Below are 16,754 nucleotides of genomic sequence, written 5' to 3'. Positions count from 1 at the left end.
TGTATGCAATCATTTCATATACTATTTAAAACATCAAAATGTGTGTATGTACTATAAATGACAAAGATACATGCCAAAATGACAAATAAATGAAAGTAAAAACTGTGACTGACAGTCTTGTCTGAAACTTCCTTTTGTAAGTCATCCAGCTGGATTATTCTAGGCATTTACACAACACCCCACCTTGTAGTATTTACTTTTATGCAACCATCTAAGTGGTTATGAAACACTCAATGACATTCAGCCCCCCGGACCGTATGAAGAGCGGAACCATTAGACTCCGTCTGTGCGCCTGGACGGGCGTTTGAGGTCGGTGCTCGTGCACAATTCACAGTTAAAATAAAAGAATCAGTGAGTATTACTAAAAAGAATATTAACTCTTCAATGAACCACAGCACAGCCGCCGGTTCCTAAAAAGGGTGTAAAAAGGTAAGACGTTGATTTAACACCGCACGCGCATGTGTAAGTGGCGATAATGTGTTGTATCAGTTATATATCAGCAGAGTTAGCGCGGAAGCTAACGTCAACAAAAGAGAGCATCGCGCGCTCGTGCTAATGCGCTAACAGCTAGCGCGCTCGGTAGGCTTGAAACAATGTCGTGTTTTACACATAACGCATATAATGCGATAGTAAACATCCAGATATGCTAGTCTAACGTGGTTTTGTGCTCATATTGTGGATGTTGGGTGAGTTTTCAGGCTGGTTGTTCTTCTCGTAGCGGCGCTGCTGGTCAAGTACAGTTATGTAAATGTGCCTCATTCACTTCAGTCCACGAAAGCGCTTTGAAACATTTCTGTGTGATGTATGGTATCAAAATAGGTTAATATATACATAGTGTAATGAAATATGATGTGGTTTTATATGAAGATAGTGGTGTGTGTCAAGCGCAGGTTCAGAATAATCCTCACGAGCTTCAGTTTCATTTTACACACACAGTCACTCTCATAATGCAATAGATGATGGATTTAAAGGGCTATTCAATCATCCATGGTTGGGTTGGTTTCTGTGCTCGATTTCTATGTAAATTAGAGATTAGAGAGAGTCGAGATCAGTGGGTCTGCGATAGATAGATAGATAGATAGATAGATAGATAGATAGATAGATAGATAGATAGATAGATAGATAGATAGATAGATAGATAGATAGATAGATAGATAGATAGATAGATAGATGGATGGATATAGATATACTCTACTGAATAGATCTGAATAGCTTCCAGCTGAATTCAACATCTGGTTTCATTGAAAGTCATTGCATTTCTGCTCTTTTTTGTTGTTGTTGGAACAGCTGTAATGTAATTCTAATACAATAAAATACTATTAATATTTTAAAGTTTATAATAAAGTGTTATAAATCATGCATTTACACAAAAACCATACCATAAAAACAGTCTATGACTGAGGAGGACTTGAGTCCTGTAGCCACTTTATGATGCTTTTACTGTCAGTTTTGATGTTTGACAGCGTCCGACTTCATTCACTTTCAGTTTACAGGAAAAAGCACTTTGGACAATATTCGTTTTGCGTTTCATTAAAGGAAAACAGAAAAGTTGTACGGTTTATAATGACGGCTGTATTGAAGTTATTGCTTGCTTGAACTGAAGCGAAGCAAGCGTGTGTGTCTGAAGGTGCAGGTTGTTGTGGAACAGGCTGTGCTTGAGCTGTGCGGTGTGTGTGAATGTGTCAGTGTGTCACGGCCAGCGTGGCCTACATTCACACACACCGCTCGCTGCCTTCTCTTATATAACCCTGCTTATGTAAGCAGGCCTGAATCTCTTGCTCCCTTCTGTTTTTTTCTTCTTCTAGTTCTTTCTGTTTCTTCTCTCAACACTTTTTTTTTTTGATTGGAGTTCTGTGGTTGCTCTTTGTTCTCCTGTTCCCGAACTGAGTTTTTTTGAGTCGTGATTTTGCTCAGATTTTGGTTAACGCTGAGAATCGGACAGTTTAAAGTGAATTACACAACCCTGAATTATGTGTTAACTTTGTGTGGTTTCATTTTATAGTTACAATATTTTGCTTTCATTTACTAGTTTAGCTGAAAACGAACCATCAAGTGTTGTGGGTGAACATCTTGTTTTTTCCTTTATTTTTTTTCTTTCAAAGATCCACAAGTTTGGGGCCAGTTCTGCATTGCTAGTGTACTGAATTGTTTTACATACGTTGATCTGATTTGTCCGTTTTTTATGCCTAAACGTTTCAGACTTATTCTATGTTGTGGCTGTTGCAAATTTAGCTGATTTTATAATGTTGGGTAGCTTCATAGATTATTGTGCAAGAATGACTTGCAATAGTCTTGAAAGCATCAGTAAGAAAAGAATCATGTGTTGACTTCAAACTTCAAACCTTTCGCTTTGTTTTTCATTGTGTGCTATCATTTTTTCAGTAGGTTTATGATTTTTTTTTTTTTTTAGATTTTCTTCCTTCATAGCTGTATAATTTCTAGCTTGTTGCAAATTCTCTATTTCTGCAAAAACAATACTTTTGCTGAACAACAAAAAAAATGTTAAGAAAACAGATATATAACCATATAAATGCATCTAGCAAATATAAAAATACATTGCTAAAAATTAAAACTGATCATTTATTTGTACCCATTTAATTGCCCATTTAAAGAAAAAAAGGATATTAAAAGTTACATTTTTTTTTTGACAAGGCAGTTAATAAATGGAAAATATACACAACAGAAAAAGGCTGCATTTATTTGATAAAAAATAGTAAAAACAATAATATTATGCAATAATATTATAATTTAGAATAACTGTTTTCCAATTGAATATATATTAAAATTGAATCCTGGGATCAAAGCATCATTACTCCAGTCTTCAGTGTCACACGATCCTTCAGAAATCATTCTAATATGATGATTTGATGCTCAAGAAACATTCATTATTATTATCAACGTTAAAAACAGTTTTTTTATAGTTGTTTTAGCTGTTTATTATTTGTGTGGAAACGGTTATACTTTTTTTTGCAGGATTCTTTGATAAATAGAATGTTCAAAAAGCATTTATTTTGCATTAGAAATCTTTTGTAACATTATAAATGTCTTTACTGTCACTTTTAGTCAATTTAATGCATCCTTGCTGAATATGAATTTCTTTTTAAAAAATTGTACATTCCCCAAACTTTTGAACGGCAGTGTCTAATGATATCATGTGTGTTTGCTGTTCAGGTGGTCTGAATGAAGATGTGTAAGTAATGCTCTTGGAGACCCAGGGGACGCCATGTCAGAAGAGGCGATCTCAGGGAGCGACCTGGAGCCCAGCCTTAACAGCGAGGAGGAAGAGGAGATGGAGGAGGAAGAGGATGGAGAGAATGATGGGGATGATGAGGAAGATGCAGGCGGTGAGCATCTTTTCAATTCATGCCGGCTTTTTAACCGTTATTTTATCATGCAAATACCTTTTTGAGTTTGAACTTGCATTGATTAGCCTAATACATTTAAAAGCATCAAGCTTCTGTCTGGCATCATCATCATCATCGCTAATGCGTGCGCTTGGCTTTCTGGCTGGAAATGAATTATTGATCGCTTGGTATTTCCTCTCAACAGACCAGCCCGAGAGCCCGGAGGCCGAGGATCAAAGAGATTCGGCCAGCCCAGCACCTACCTCGCCTAATTCTAGAGACTCAAGCCCTGACCGCTTGTCCCGGCCGCCCTCCCAACCCTCGTCCACCTCACGGACGTCATCACGGCCCGGCTCTCAACCCGCGTCCAGCCCGGACAGCCGCAGCAACACGTCTGCCAACAGCATGAAGAAGAAGTCCAAAACCTCCAAACCTGCTCACTTGAGGAGGAACATCCGGTATTGAGCTTCATTTAATAACAGCGTGCATTAGGTCCCCCCTAGTTTTATACTGCCTTTGTTAATTTTCCCATACATAAAGGTTCCAAAAGGGTTTTCACACGCCATAGAAGAACCATTTAAGAACCTTTCAGTGGACAGTTCTTAAAAGAACCATTTTTTTCTTAGTGTGAAGAACATTTTAATAATCCAAGTAACCTTTTTCCACTATAAAGAACCTTGTGTGCAATGAAAAGGTTCCATGGATGTTAAAAGTTGTTCATGGAACCATCAGTAACAAAAAGAACCTTTATTTTTAAGAGTGTGGGGATTTTGTTAAAGCGTTATTTGCCATGATCCAAACCAACCGGCTACGCGGTGAATCACAACATTACGAACCTTTGATTTGAAGCAAAAAGTGTTTGGATAAAAAGAGACGTTGATTACTTAACTGTGTACTTAACGGCTTAAGTGAAGGAGAGAACTACAATCCCATGAAGCATTGAGAATGACATAAAGTAAAAACAACAGTGAATTATAAAATGATTAATATATTTTAATTGTGTATATACATATACAAATATATAAGTATGTTGACAGCATTGCGAGACTGACTCGATCACTCGGAGCTAAAAAAGCTATTTTGGCGTGATTTGTTCGCTGCAGCTCTCTGATTGGTGGAATCCTTTGTACAGCATTATGGGTAGTTTTTCGTCACAAACTCCACTGTTAAACACAATTACACACTGTAAAACCAGACATGCTAAGCATCACACAACAAGAAATTTTGATCATATTCTGGGAGGATTCGCCCAGACACTGCAAATCCACCAGAGGATTCGCATGTTTGTTGATCACCGTTACACTTATAATAAAGATCATTTATCTAATTGCATCTCTCCCCTCCGGCTTGCAGGAAGCTCCTCACCGAGCATCAGCTGGAAGCGGGAACCAAAGCCGCCCAGCAGGAGGAGCTTGAGAGACGGCGGCGCCTCGAACAGCAGCGGAAAGACTTCCCGCTTCACGCCGGTGAGACTCGCCTGTTCCGCCCGCTCTTCCTCTTTCGCCGTTTGTTATGTACTTAGTTAATTGGTTGTGTTGTGTCGCTGCTGTCAGATCTGTCCACTGCAGTGCCGGGTCTCAAACAGGAAGTGATCTGTCTGGACAGCAGTGGAGACGAGGGTGAGCCTAAAGAAGCCCCGCCCCCTCAGCTACCTGACCTCAGAGATGGTAAACTCAACATAAACACACTGCAATATAAAACAGTATTGTTATTTATATTAATGACATTATTATTTACATACATTTAATATTATAATGATAAATATGCAAAATATATTTTAAGCAAATCTTGAAAAAAGTATTTAACCATTTTTATTATTATTAAACATTTACTTATTATCGTTATTATTATAATGATATATTGCTTTAATTATATACACAAAAAATTTGAGAAATTAATGAAAAGGAGTGGAATGTTTATTATTAAATATGTATTGTAATAATTGTTTATATCTATTATAATTACTTTATAATAAATGTTATAATAGTAATGTAATAGTTAGTAATAATAATAGCTATAATATATGTAAATAATAAATTGTGTATATATAACATTTATTATATGTAATAAATGTTAATTAATAATATAAATAACAATATATACGTAAATAAATGTTTAATAATTAACATATGTAAATAATAAAAGAAATTCATAATGAAAAAAATAAATAAATATATTACATTTTAATGGTCTATTGCTTATTATACACAACAATTTAGTATAATTAATTTTTGTAATAAATGTTTAATAATTTATAATAATAATGATAGCGATAATATATATGTAACTAAATGTTTTATATGTAAAATGTGTTGTGTAAATGTTTAATAATAAATAATATGTAAATAATAAAATAAATATTTAATAAATATTTATAACATTTTATATATATATATATGTATGTATTATTTACAGTTTATTATTTACATACGTACATGTGTATGTATATATATTTCTCTGAGTAAAAAAGAGAAGAATAAGTCCTCTAAAAAAATGTCTTCTAAATTGATCTTGTAATGAGGTTTAGGTATCTTATTGTTCCTTTCTGTTCCATTGTTCCAGATGTGATTGAGTTGAGTTCAGGTGATGAAGATGCCATGCGGATAAGCAGCGAGGAGGACAACAACGAAGATCGTTCTGTCACTCCCGGCCCGGAGGAGAGTAGCGGGTCTCATGTAAACGACGCCATCAATCTACCGGACGCCCAGGGAAGGGTGCTGGTCAATATCAACCACCCTGGAGAAGAGGAGGACCTGTTCCTCGCCCCACAGCTCGCCGGCGCTGTTAAACCACACCAGGTTCACACATTTTGCCACTAAATTAACATTTTTCCAGTATTTTTCCATTTTAGTTGGACATGGAATCCATTTTCAATGTCTCTCCCTTTCTCTGTCAGATCGGCGGCATCCGTTTTCTGTATGATAACCTGGTGGAGTCTCTTGAGCGCTATAAGAGCAGCAGTGGCTTCGGCTGTATTCTGGCTCACAGTATGGGCCTGGGCAAAACCCTACAGGTCATCTCCTTTATCGACATCCTACTGCGCCACACTGGAGCCAAAACTGTCCTCGCCATTGTACCTGTGAGTGGCGTTTTCAGGGATTAGATTAAATACTTCTGTCTGAGGGGTTTGTGTCTCATCTTTCCTCTCTTCTCCAGGTGAATACACTACAAAACTGGCTGGCTGAGTTTAATATTTGGCTGCCTGCTGCTGAGTCCCTTCCCCCCGACACAGATCCAGCCCAGGTTTTACCTCGAACCTTTAAGGTTCACATCCTCAATGATGAGCACAAGTATGAACGCCGCACCAGCTTTTGTGCTTCATTGTCATAGTAAATAATGTCACATGGCTATATAGGATATATATAGGCTATATATTCTTTATGCAAAACATAATTATACAATCAAAAAAAGTGAGATTTACCTGCAAAATGGAAAAAACAAATCACACTATATGTTTGGGATCTTTGTTGTCAATGATTTTGTGTTTTTTGATGAATTAAGAGTTAATGAATATCAGTAGTTTTGCTAAAGTTGCTAGCAACACTAAGGAACACACATACTGATAAAATGTTTTGAATGCACTGCAAGTTGCTTGTAGGATCTTCTGCCGAAATGTTCATGTATTTCGTTCATTTGGAACAGAACCACAGTGGCCCGGGCCAAGGTGGTGGAGGACTGGACTCGTGGCGGAGGGGTGCTGCTAATGGGCTATGAGATGTACCGCCTGATGTCGCTCAAAAAGAGCTTTGTGACCGGCCGCAAGAGGAAGTCCAAGAAACCCGCGGGACCTGTAATTATTGACCTGGACGAGGAGGACCGTCAGCAAGAGCTCATGAAAGGTCTGTCGGGGTTCTGCGGGTGGAAAATGCGTGGCATCTACTTCAGCTGTGGTCTATAACAAATGTTCTTGTCTCGTCTGTGATCTTCAGGGATTGAACGAGCGATTTCGCGGCCTGGTCCGGATGTCGTCATTTGTGATGAGGGTCACCGCATTAAAAACTGTCACGCCAGCACCTCCCAGGCCCTGAAGAACATCCGGTCACGGCGACGGGTGGTTCTGACCGGATACCCGCTGCAAAACAACCTGATCGAGTACTGGTGCATGGTGGATTTCGTCCGGCCCGATTTCCTCGGTACACGGCAGGAGTTTAGTAACATGTTCGAGCGGCCCATTCTGAACGGTCAATGTATCGACAGCACGCCACAGGACGTCCAGCTCATGAGATACAGGAGTCACGTCCTGCATAGTCTGCTGGAGGGCTTCGTCCAGAGGTGAGTTGTTGTTATTAATTAGAATTTATTATTGTTGGTTTGTGAAAATATATTATTATTATTTACTTATTGTTAATATTAGAATTTTAAAAAATGTATGATTGTTTATATATAATTATTATAGGTTTTGTTTAGATTTATTATTCTTATTAATGGATATTTATTATTGTTTAATTATTATTACTATTATTATTATTAATTAACATTTATTATTAAATATTTCTTTTTTGTTATTATAAATAAATATTTATTTTTGTTTACATTTATTAAATATTTATTGTTTATATGTATTTATTTCATATTGTTTGCATATTATTATTATTATTAAATTGAATATTAATGTTAGTTTGTAAATGTATTGTTTATATTTATTTATTATTATTAATAATAATAATAATAATAATAATGGATATTCATTATTGTTTACATGTAATTATTATTATTAAATGTTTGTTCTTTTATGTAATATTTAAAAAAAAAAAAAAAACATTTATTTTATTATTATTACATTTATTATCATTTACATTATTCTTATTGTTTTAATATATTATTATGTAAGAATAATAATTCTTTATCACAATTTTTGCTTATCAAGTAAGTATGAGTTACATTTTTATTTATTAAATAAAAGTACTTTATTTATGTATCCGCTGTTATATTGGAGAGACAGTAAGCTATAGGGGCACGGGATCAGGAAAGGACCATGAGGCCGGATGCAAACTCTGGTTGCCCAAAGAGCTGTTGCGTTATATAGCGGAGCGCTGCCCGCAAGGCTATGGCTTCGACTCAAACGTTTTTTTTGTTGGACCAAAAATCAAGCTAAACTGTTTTCTACCTTCGCAGACGAGGTCACGATGTTCTCCGGGAGCAGCTGCCGCCAAAAGAGGAGCATGTGATTCTGGTACGACTGTCTCGCCTGCAGAGGGCGCTCTATACGGAGTTCATGAACCGCTTCAGGGAGGCGGGAAACAGCGGATGGCTCGGACTCAACCCGCTTAAAGCTTTCTGTGTTTGCTGCAAGGTACGGAGACCCCAAACACACCGTCTGTTGTTATATAGTGGTCGATGTGCTCACATTGGTATTTTGTGCGTCCTGTAGATCTGGAATCATCCGGACGTTTTGTACGAAGCTCTGCAGAAGGAAAATCTGGCCAATGAGCAGGATCTTGACCTGGATGACCTCAACTCCACCAGCGGGACCCGCTGCTCCGCACCGGGAATGAAGGGCAAGTCGTCCGACCCTGCCAACAGCAAGATGGCCATGGCTCTGGGACCCCTGAACCCCTTACAGGAGAAGGCCAACCAAGTCATCACCTATGAATGGGTAAAACCTTCAACTTACAATGTGTTTATTTTTGTGGGAACACAATGAATGTGATGGCTTGAGACTTGATGGCTTCACAATCATAGAATGTGAAGTCTATGATTTAATTAAATAAATATATATGCTGCATGATTCTGATGGTTTAACTTTTGAAAATGAAGAAAAGACAGCCATAAAATATTAGTTTTCTAAAATATTTTTTTCAGTGACCATTTTAATTATAATAGTTCTTATTTTGTTTAGTATTTTATTTAGTAATAATAACAATAATTATAATTTTTTATTAATATATATATATATATATATATATATATATATATATATATATGAAACACATTTTCAGCCAAATTGTCCAGCCCTACATACAAGCACAGTGAACCTTTTTTTCCCCCTAAATTTAAATCACAATTTTTTACCAAAAATCACAATTAGATATTTCCCCCAAAACTTGCAGCCCTGGAACACATTGTGCACTTTCTCATTAGCCTTAAGCAGTTTATTTTTTACATATAATATTAGCAAACTTACTACCTACTTAATCCTCTTCGTCCCAAGTAAGACATAAGGCCGCAATATTAATTTAGTTTTCATGAACATTTTACATCCTGTCTTTTACATCCGGTATGTAAATGTTATGATTGCTCATTGTCTTTGCGTGTGAAATGAGAAACAGTGCTGCCGTGCAAAGCTGCTGAATAGATTTGAGTTACAATCGAACAGTTGATATGTAAATGTTGGTGGTTATATGTTAATGAGCTTATGGATATGATGCCATTTCGTAATCTATTTGTTTTAGGCAAAAGACATCATGACCAACTACCAGACGGGTGTTCTGGAGAACTCGGCCAAGATGGTTCTGCTTTTTCACCTTATTGATGACAGCGTCAGCCGAGGAGATAAAATACTTGTGTTCAGGTGGGAAATCTATGTTTGAGTGACAGTATGCAGTTGTTTGCCTTTTTATCTGGAATCTCTTCTTCAGCATCCTGAACTGTCAGTCATGCTGTTGTTTTACGGTTACGTCAATGCTTACACTGGCTCATTTATCTGTGTGTGATTCTTACAGTCAGAGTTTATCAACGCTCACTGTTATTGAAGATTTCCTGAGTCGGAGGCCCATGCCGATCCAAACAGAAACTGGGGGACACAACTGGGTCCGGAACATCAATTACTACAGTGAGTTATTAAAGGTTTTGATGCCAAGTACCAGGTAGCTGACAATTAAAAACAAAACCGTTACTTAAAATAAACTTATTTCAGCTAGTTGCCAAGGAAGTACTAAAATAACTAAAACTAAAACTATAAACAATATTATTTTATAATAAAAACACAGCAAAATTACTAAAACTTTAACTAAAATGAAAGTGAAAATAATTAATTCAAAATATTAACAAAAACCTAATAGTATTATCAGTGATACTAAAATAACACTGCCAAGGACCCCCATATACAATTATCCCCTGCAAAGGACCCTCTTCCTTATAACTTTTTGTCATGATATTGTCTACACACCCATATTCTCAGCCTTGTTTTACCGGTAAGTGTCCTGTAGATCAACTTTGCCTAAGGTTTGTCATGGTTTAGGGTGTGTGTATTTCGTAAGTTCACCTCGTTTATGTCTCCTGTGCAGGGTTGGATGGGAGCACATCATCTTCAGAGAGAGAACGACTCATCAACCAGTTTAACGACCCTGCGAACAACCAAGCCTGGGTCTTCCTGCTGTCCACCAGGTGAAGAACTTGCACGTTTGTCAGCATGTTACAATATGCCACAGATAATGATGAGGTCTGGACTAACAGGCTGCTGTATTCACAGGGCTGGATGTTTGGGGGTGAATCTGATTGGCGCGAATCGCGTTGTGGTTTTCGATGCCTCTTGGAACCCGTGTCACGACGCTCAGGCCGTCTGCCGCGTGTATCGCTACGGCCAGCACAAGCCTTGCCACATCTACAGGCTGGTGTGTGACTTCACACTGGAGAAGAAGATCTATGACCGTCAGGTGTCCAAGCAGGGCATGTCTGGTAAGAGAGGGCGGAAAGGTGTGTTTTGGGTCTCACTGTTGTGAACAGTTCTGACGTTATAATTGTGCGTTGGCCAGATCGAGTCGTGGACGATTTGAACCCGGTCCTCACCTTCACGCGGAAGGAAGTGGAGTCGCTGTTGCACTTTGTAGAGGAGGAGCCTGATACCAGCCATTCAGAGCTGGTCCCTAGTGAGGAGATGGAGATCGTCATTAAACAAGCCTGTCTGTTTTACCCACACCTCTTAACCAAGGTAATTTCTTTGTCTGCTTTCCACACCAGCCGTTATTTTTAAAATGAGACTTTTCTAAAAATATATTCCGAAAAATTCCGAATCCAACTGTGTGAAAGCTTAGCTCATGAATATTAATTGATTAATTGATTTTTCAATTAAATTTTTCTTGGCAAATTTATCATGACCAGCTACTATTGTACAATTCAGCTATTCTGGGAAAATGCTGGATCCTACTATGGTGCAGAATATGGTTTACGAATATTAATTAGGTTGTACTCGCGTGGCTTAATAAAACATTTAATCACATTTGCAAGCTTTTGTCTAAATTCCATTCCAGTAAACATTTAGCAATTGAAGTACTCTAGACAAATTCTAAATCCTACAATAGCGAAGGCTTAGCTCATGAATGCTAATTGTGCTGAAGTTGCTCCGTAACTTCCTGGAGTGTCCAGTCATGTAAGCCGATTTCTACACCAGCTTCTTGTCCGAATTAATCTATTCCAGCAAAATTCTAAATCTACGATGGTGAAGGCTTAGCTCATGAATATTAATTAGAATATGCTGAAGTTGCTTTGTAACCTTCCTGGAACATCAAGTCACTTAACCTTATTTGAATCTGCAAATGTTTATAAATTGAAATATTGTAGATCCTACTATAGTCTAAGCTTTGCTCATAAATATTAGTTGGCTTGTGCTTATTCATAACCTTCCTGGAGCGTCCAGTCACATAAGCTCATGTTGATCTGAATTTCACACCAGCAAACATTGATAGATTGAAGTATTTTAGACAAATACAATGTTGAAGGCTTAGTTCATGAATATTAATTATATTGTGCTTCGTTTGTCATTCAGTCACCTATACTAATATCTCTCTGTTTTCCACACCAGCAACCGTTCCATCATGAGTCTCTCCTGATGGACCGCAAGGATTTGAAATTGACCAAAGCAGAAAAGAGAGCAGCCAAGAAAAGCTATGAAGATGAGAAGCGGGCGTCTGTGCCGTATCAACGGCCCTCTTACGCACATTATTACCCGGCTAGTGACCAGAGACTCACCAATATCCCTGCCTTCAGCCAGAGGAACTGGTGGGTCCAAAACAGAAAAAACATGTTCTGTTCTGTTTAAGTCTTAGATGTTTGCTTATCCAAACCTTTTTTTCAGGCGGCCCCCACCTCATTTAGAAGAGAAACCAGTCGCAAGCGTGAGGCCAGTTCAGTCCACGCCCATTCCCATGATGCCCCGCCAGGTACCCATGGGCGTCCCCAGTTCAAGCGCAGGATTCCCCGTCAACTACCTGCAAAAGGCCGGCGTTTACGTACAGCGCGTCGTCACCACCACTGGTACAGACTTTTCACTTGTGGTGCATGCTACTTCTTGCTGTGTTTGAGGTCTCAGTTCGTTTCTTCATGGTTTCATGTCTTTGCTTTTCAGATATTGTGATCCCAGGGTCAAACAGCAGCACAGATGTCCAAGCCCGAATCGGTGCAGGGGAGAGTATTCACGTTATCCGAGGATCCAAAGGTACCTTAGAAAACTGTTGAGAATGTTTACTGTACTGTAGGTAAGGTTTATTTGCTTCATATTCTGTCATTTGCGCTGCAGGCACATACATAAGGACCAATGATGGGAGGATATTTGCCATCCGCTCTGGAAAGCCAAGACCATCTGAAGGAGCAGCCACAGCTTCTAGAGGTGTACTAATTTACTAATTTGTCATTTAGCAATTCTTCTGGGATAACCTTAAGGCTGAAGACCCCAGTTTATAGTCTGTTATTATGTTGTTTTTTTAAGTCAGATGTGGGATGTTCCTACGTTTCTTGCTTCCAAACTTTTAGTCATTTCTTTGCTTGACACGGTCTTGAAACAAAATGCCAGATCAAAGATTAACAATTATTTGCAATACTTTTTTTATTGCACTTTTTAGCAAATTCTGTAAATTCTGACTTGCTTGAAACGCACCATTAATGTTCTCAGTTAATCTGTGCACGTTATTCCAATTAAAAATGTTTCGTATGCCTTGATCTAGAGCAGGGATGGGCAACTTCGGTCCTGGAGGGCCACTGTCCTACAGAGTTTAGCTCCAACCCTGAAAAAAATCACCTGCCTGTAATTTTCTAGTAATCCTGAGGACCTTGATTAGCTTGTTCTGGTGTGTTTGATTAGGGTTGAAGCTAAACTCTGTAGGACAGTGGCCCTCCAGGACCGAAGTTGCCCATCCCTGATCTAGAGGTCTGTATGGGGTGGATATTTTAGTCTCTTTCCCGCAATATTTTGCCCTGTATATTTTGTAACGCTCCTGCCCACAACTTTCATGTTTTGTCCCGCTTGTAAAAGCATGCCGGTAGAGGCAATAGGAAGGTGCAGAGTGCTGCATGTGGGTACCCGACAGGTGAACTGCTAATATTTGATGTAACGGGTGGAATAATATTTACATTGTCATTTGCGGTGCGGGTGCAGGTCGGGAATCAATAGGCACGGGCGGACTGTGGGGATTCAATAGCCAAGACTTTTCGGTACCCACTGATAGGCAGCTTCTTTCAAATGGTCTGTGCTTATTTGGGTTCACGCTGCGTAGTCTGAAGACCATAATTACAACGCGATTTGAAGCGTTGAGCATTGTAGCCAATCTTTGGGTCTTTATATTTTGTGGTACTCCATTGCTTGGGGTTTCTGCATGTGTACAGACCTCTACCTTGATCAAAGTTGCAGAGTTGATTTGTTGATGGATCAACCCTTTACTGGGGATTGAACCCACAATCTTTCATTGACCATTCCAGATCTTTACCCATTAGTCTACATCAACATAAACTAACAAAATCTCTTTCTTTCTCACAGAGGATTCCGGCCCTTCCTTGCATTCTGTCAGTAATGGTCGTGCGTCTCCTCAAGAGCCGAAACGTTTAACCCCTGAGGCTCAGCCTCGCCCTTCGCCCCAAGACAGCCCCGAGCTGCTCCGAGAATACCACAGCAACAAAGAAACCGTTTCTGCAGTAGAGAACTTACCATCTTCGGGAACACCCGAACCCTCGGGAGCGGACAGACCCATCCAGCACCCAGTTCGCGTCACTGACCAGCACCGGCAGCTCAGCAATGACATTGCATCATCTATGGATGTTCAAAGTTTAAAGCGGAAGCTTTTGGAAAGTCGGACATCCAAACAGCCTGGTGGCAAACGAACCTCAACGCCAGCCGGTGCACCCGGGAGTTACCCGGGATTTCCTCTAAGCAGTGGGTTTGGGTTCACGCCCATGGGGCTGAACCCTGCCTTGCTGGGCGCCCTGGGTCACATGACTCCACCCTCACTTGGAGGCAGGTCGCACCTCCTACAGCAAGCCGGTCAGGCTCTGGGCGACCTACATGCAATGTTCCCCACTGAACCGCTCGGACTTGGCCCGTCCAACAGCACTCTTTCCTCGAGTTGTTCGACCAACACCACATCCTCAACCCACGCTGGAATGCTGGCCTCTTCTTCATCCTCTGTGCCCTGTTCGTCATCGTCCTCCACTTCCTCCTCGCTCCCACCCTTCCTGATGAACCCTAGCATGGCAAGCATGCTCTCTAGCTTCCCGGTACCATTTTCCCAGCCGCTGTTCGCAGGATCCCTACACCCTAGAGGCCTGTCCTCTACGCCAACCTCTGCCTCCAACTCCTCCAATTTCCTCTCTTCCTCCGGCCTGCTGGGGGCAGCATTCAGCCGCCCCGACACGCACCACTCGCTCGCGGAAAACGGCGGGAGCAGCTCGGATGACGATGTCATAGAGGTGATGGGCCAGTGATCGCTGATCGGCTGCTCCAGATTCCGTAGTTCCGAATGGAAGAAACCTATTGGATGGAGCTGAAATTATATAAATCCAAATGCTGAATATGCATGGAGTGAAGAAAGGCGATTATATATTTTTCTTTACCGTAAGGGACCAGTGCACAGGGCTAACTTGAAGAGCCCTAGTCATATCTCTCTCACGAGGGCCTAGACACTGAACTGACGAACTTCCCTCAGAGAGATTACCGAATCAAACTTAAATGTGATTGTCTTTACAGACTGTTTGCATTCATAAGAGATGACTTTAGAGATACTTAGCCGTTTGCTAGACCTTGTAGCATCACTTGGAATGAAAAACAAAAAAAATATGTGACTTTTTTTTAATTATAACTGTAAGTACTACTATTACTTTTGTAAACGGTGGTCCTACATGAATATTCATAGTCGTTTCGACCATTGAAAATCGCAGACTGGGCAACTGGGGGGAATTCATAACAGTCGAATCGTAGAGCAACAGAAGCCATGCCTAGCATAAGCACCGCCGAGACCTTTTTGCTTTCCTTTGAGAAAAAAAAAAAAAAAAAAAAAAAGACAAGGAAAACCTTACAAACTCGAATGTATTTTCATGTTAGCCTTTAAAATTTGGTGGAGGAGATGTAAGTTTAGTGCGTTTAGTTCGATATTAGCCTTAAAGCAGACAAATGGATCTGTGTTCTTGTTCGATTGCGTAGCAAACAAAATCATTTGTCGTTATCCATGGGGATCATCTTACGAATGTGTAGACTGTTAAGCGAACCCTACTAGCCGTCATTTTCTAAATTTGCGCTTTGCATCATCTGCACGGCCATTCAGTTTCATCCGTGTTGGGGCCACAGTCATGACCAAAGTGTTCGTTCGGCCATTTTGAAAAATCTTGATGTGTTTAACATTTGTGTTAATGTTGAAGTGTATGCGCGCTGGTTGACCTGTGACTGATAAATCCCTCAGCCAATAACACTGTTCATTCTCTGTGCCTATTAGAGCTCTTTATTTTGACTCCTCCCACAGTCTGCTTTCTGATTGGCAGATAGCTGTGTCATGATCTTTGGCCTGAGTCTGCAGACGCTGTTATATATACAATGGTGTGCATTTGACATGTGATATCTTTTTTTTGTGTTTTGTTACATCTTATGTATGTTGTTTTCTCTTTCAACTATGTACAAATGTACCAGAAATATTTATTTATAATGCTGAAGAGTAATTCATTTTCATTCTTTTTTTTATTTTTTATACATTTTCAACCTTTTTTTAAGGAGAAATAAATCGCTCTATTAGAGAGACGCAGGGTTTCACCCAAACCCCCACCCCCACAGGCGAGTTCAAGACCACGATCTGTGAGCGATTCGGCAGTCGGGACCCACAAACACACGTGATCCCATACAGACGCTGTACCAGGAGGTGTCCACACGTCATCTCATGTTCCCAGCAAAGGGAGGAGTAGATTCAAATGACATTGTATTTATTAAACATTGTTTTAACATAAAGAAACTTGACTCCTCCTGTATTCAGAATAATGGTTCTCGCAGCTTCCAGCAATTTCAGCTCGACTCATGAAAAAAAAGTGTGCGTGTTGTGTGTGTGTGTATATATATTATTTATATATATATTTCTCTCTCTCTCTCTATATATATATATATAAAATATAAATATAATCTATATATGTATATATATACACTATTTATTCATAAAAAAATCTAACACTTGCCATTATTTGAAAAGACTTATTCATATATATAATTTTTCCATATATAATAGTTTC

The 16,754-nt window shown here is 39.3% G+C and overlaps 1 protein-coding gene across 1 annotated transcript; it reads left to right on the top strand.

The window, feature by feature from the left end:
• Positions 1 to 303: 303 nt before the first annotated feature.
• On the top strand, positions 304 to 16,214 carry rad54l2 (RAD54 like 2). The gene is made up of 22 exons (XM_079890279.1): positions 304 to 429; positions 3,172 to 3,344; positions 3,550 to 3,802; positions 4,698 to 4,810; positions 4,898 to 5,011; positions 5,907 to 6,142; positions 6,241 to 6,423; positions 6,501 to 6,634; positions 6,987 to 7,183; positions 7,274 to 7,616; positions 8,460 to 8,637; positions 8,716 to 8,940; positions 9,737 to 9,855; positions 10,007 to 10,116; positions 10,571 to 10,670; positions 10,756 to 10,961; positions 11,039 to 11,214; positions 12,085 to 12,281; positions 12,358 to 12,536; positions 12,628 to 12,717; positions 12,799 to 12,888; positions 14,032 to 16,214. The coding sequence occupies exons 2-22, from the start codon at positions 3,224 to 3,226 to the stop codon at positions 14,970 to 14,972; spliced, it is 4,305 nt and encodes a 1,434-aa protein (XP_079746405.1). The 5' UTR covers positions 304 to 429; positions 3,172 to 3,223; the 3' UTR covers positions 14,973 to 16,214.
• Positions 16,215 to 16,754: the final 540 nt, after the last annotated feature.

Source organism: Squalius cephalus, assembly GCF_949319135.1.
Source record: "Squalius cephalus genome assembly, chromosome: 13".
Lineage (NCBI taxonomy): Eukaryota > Metazoa > Chordata > Actinopteri > Cypriniformes > Leuciscidae > Squalius > Squalius cephalus.
This window is presented reverse-complemented; position numbering and strand designations above follow the sequence as displayed.

Coding starts and splice junctions, on each gene's coding strand:
- rad54l2 (XM_079890279.1), top strand. CDS start 3,224: ATGTCAGAAGAGGCGATCTCAGGGAGCGACCTGGAGCCCAGCCTTAAC. Junction 8,941..9,736: donor AAGTCATCACCTATGAATGG/GTAAAACCTTCA, acceptor TATTTGTTTTAG/GCAAAAGACATCATGACCAA. Junction 12,282..12,357: donor GCCTTCAGCCAGAGGAACTG/GTGGGTCCAAAA, acceptor CCTTTTTTTCAG/GCGGCCCCCACCTCATTTAG.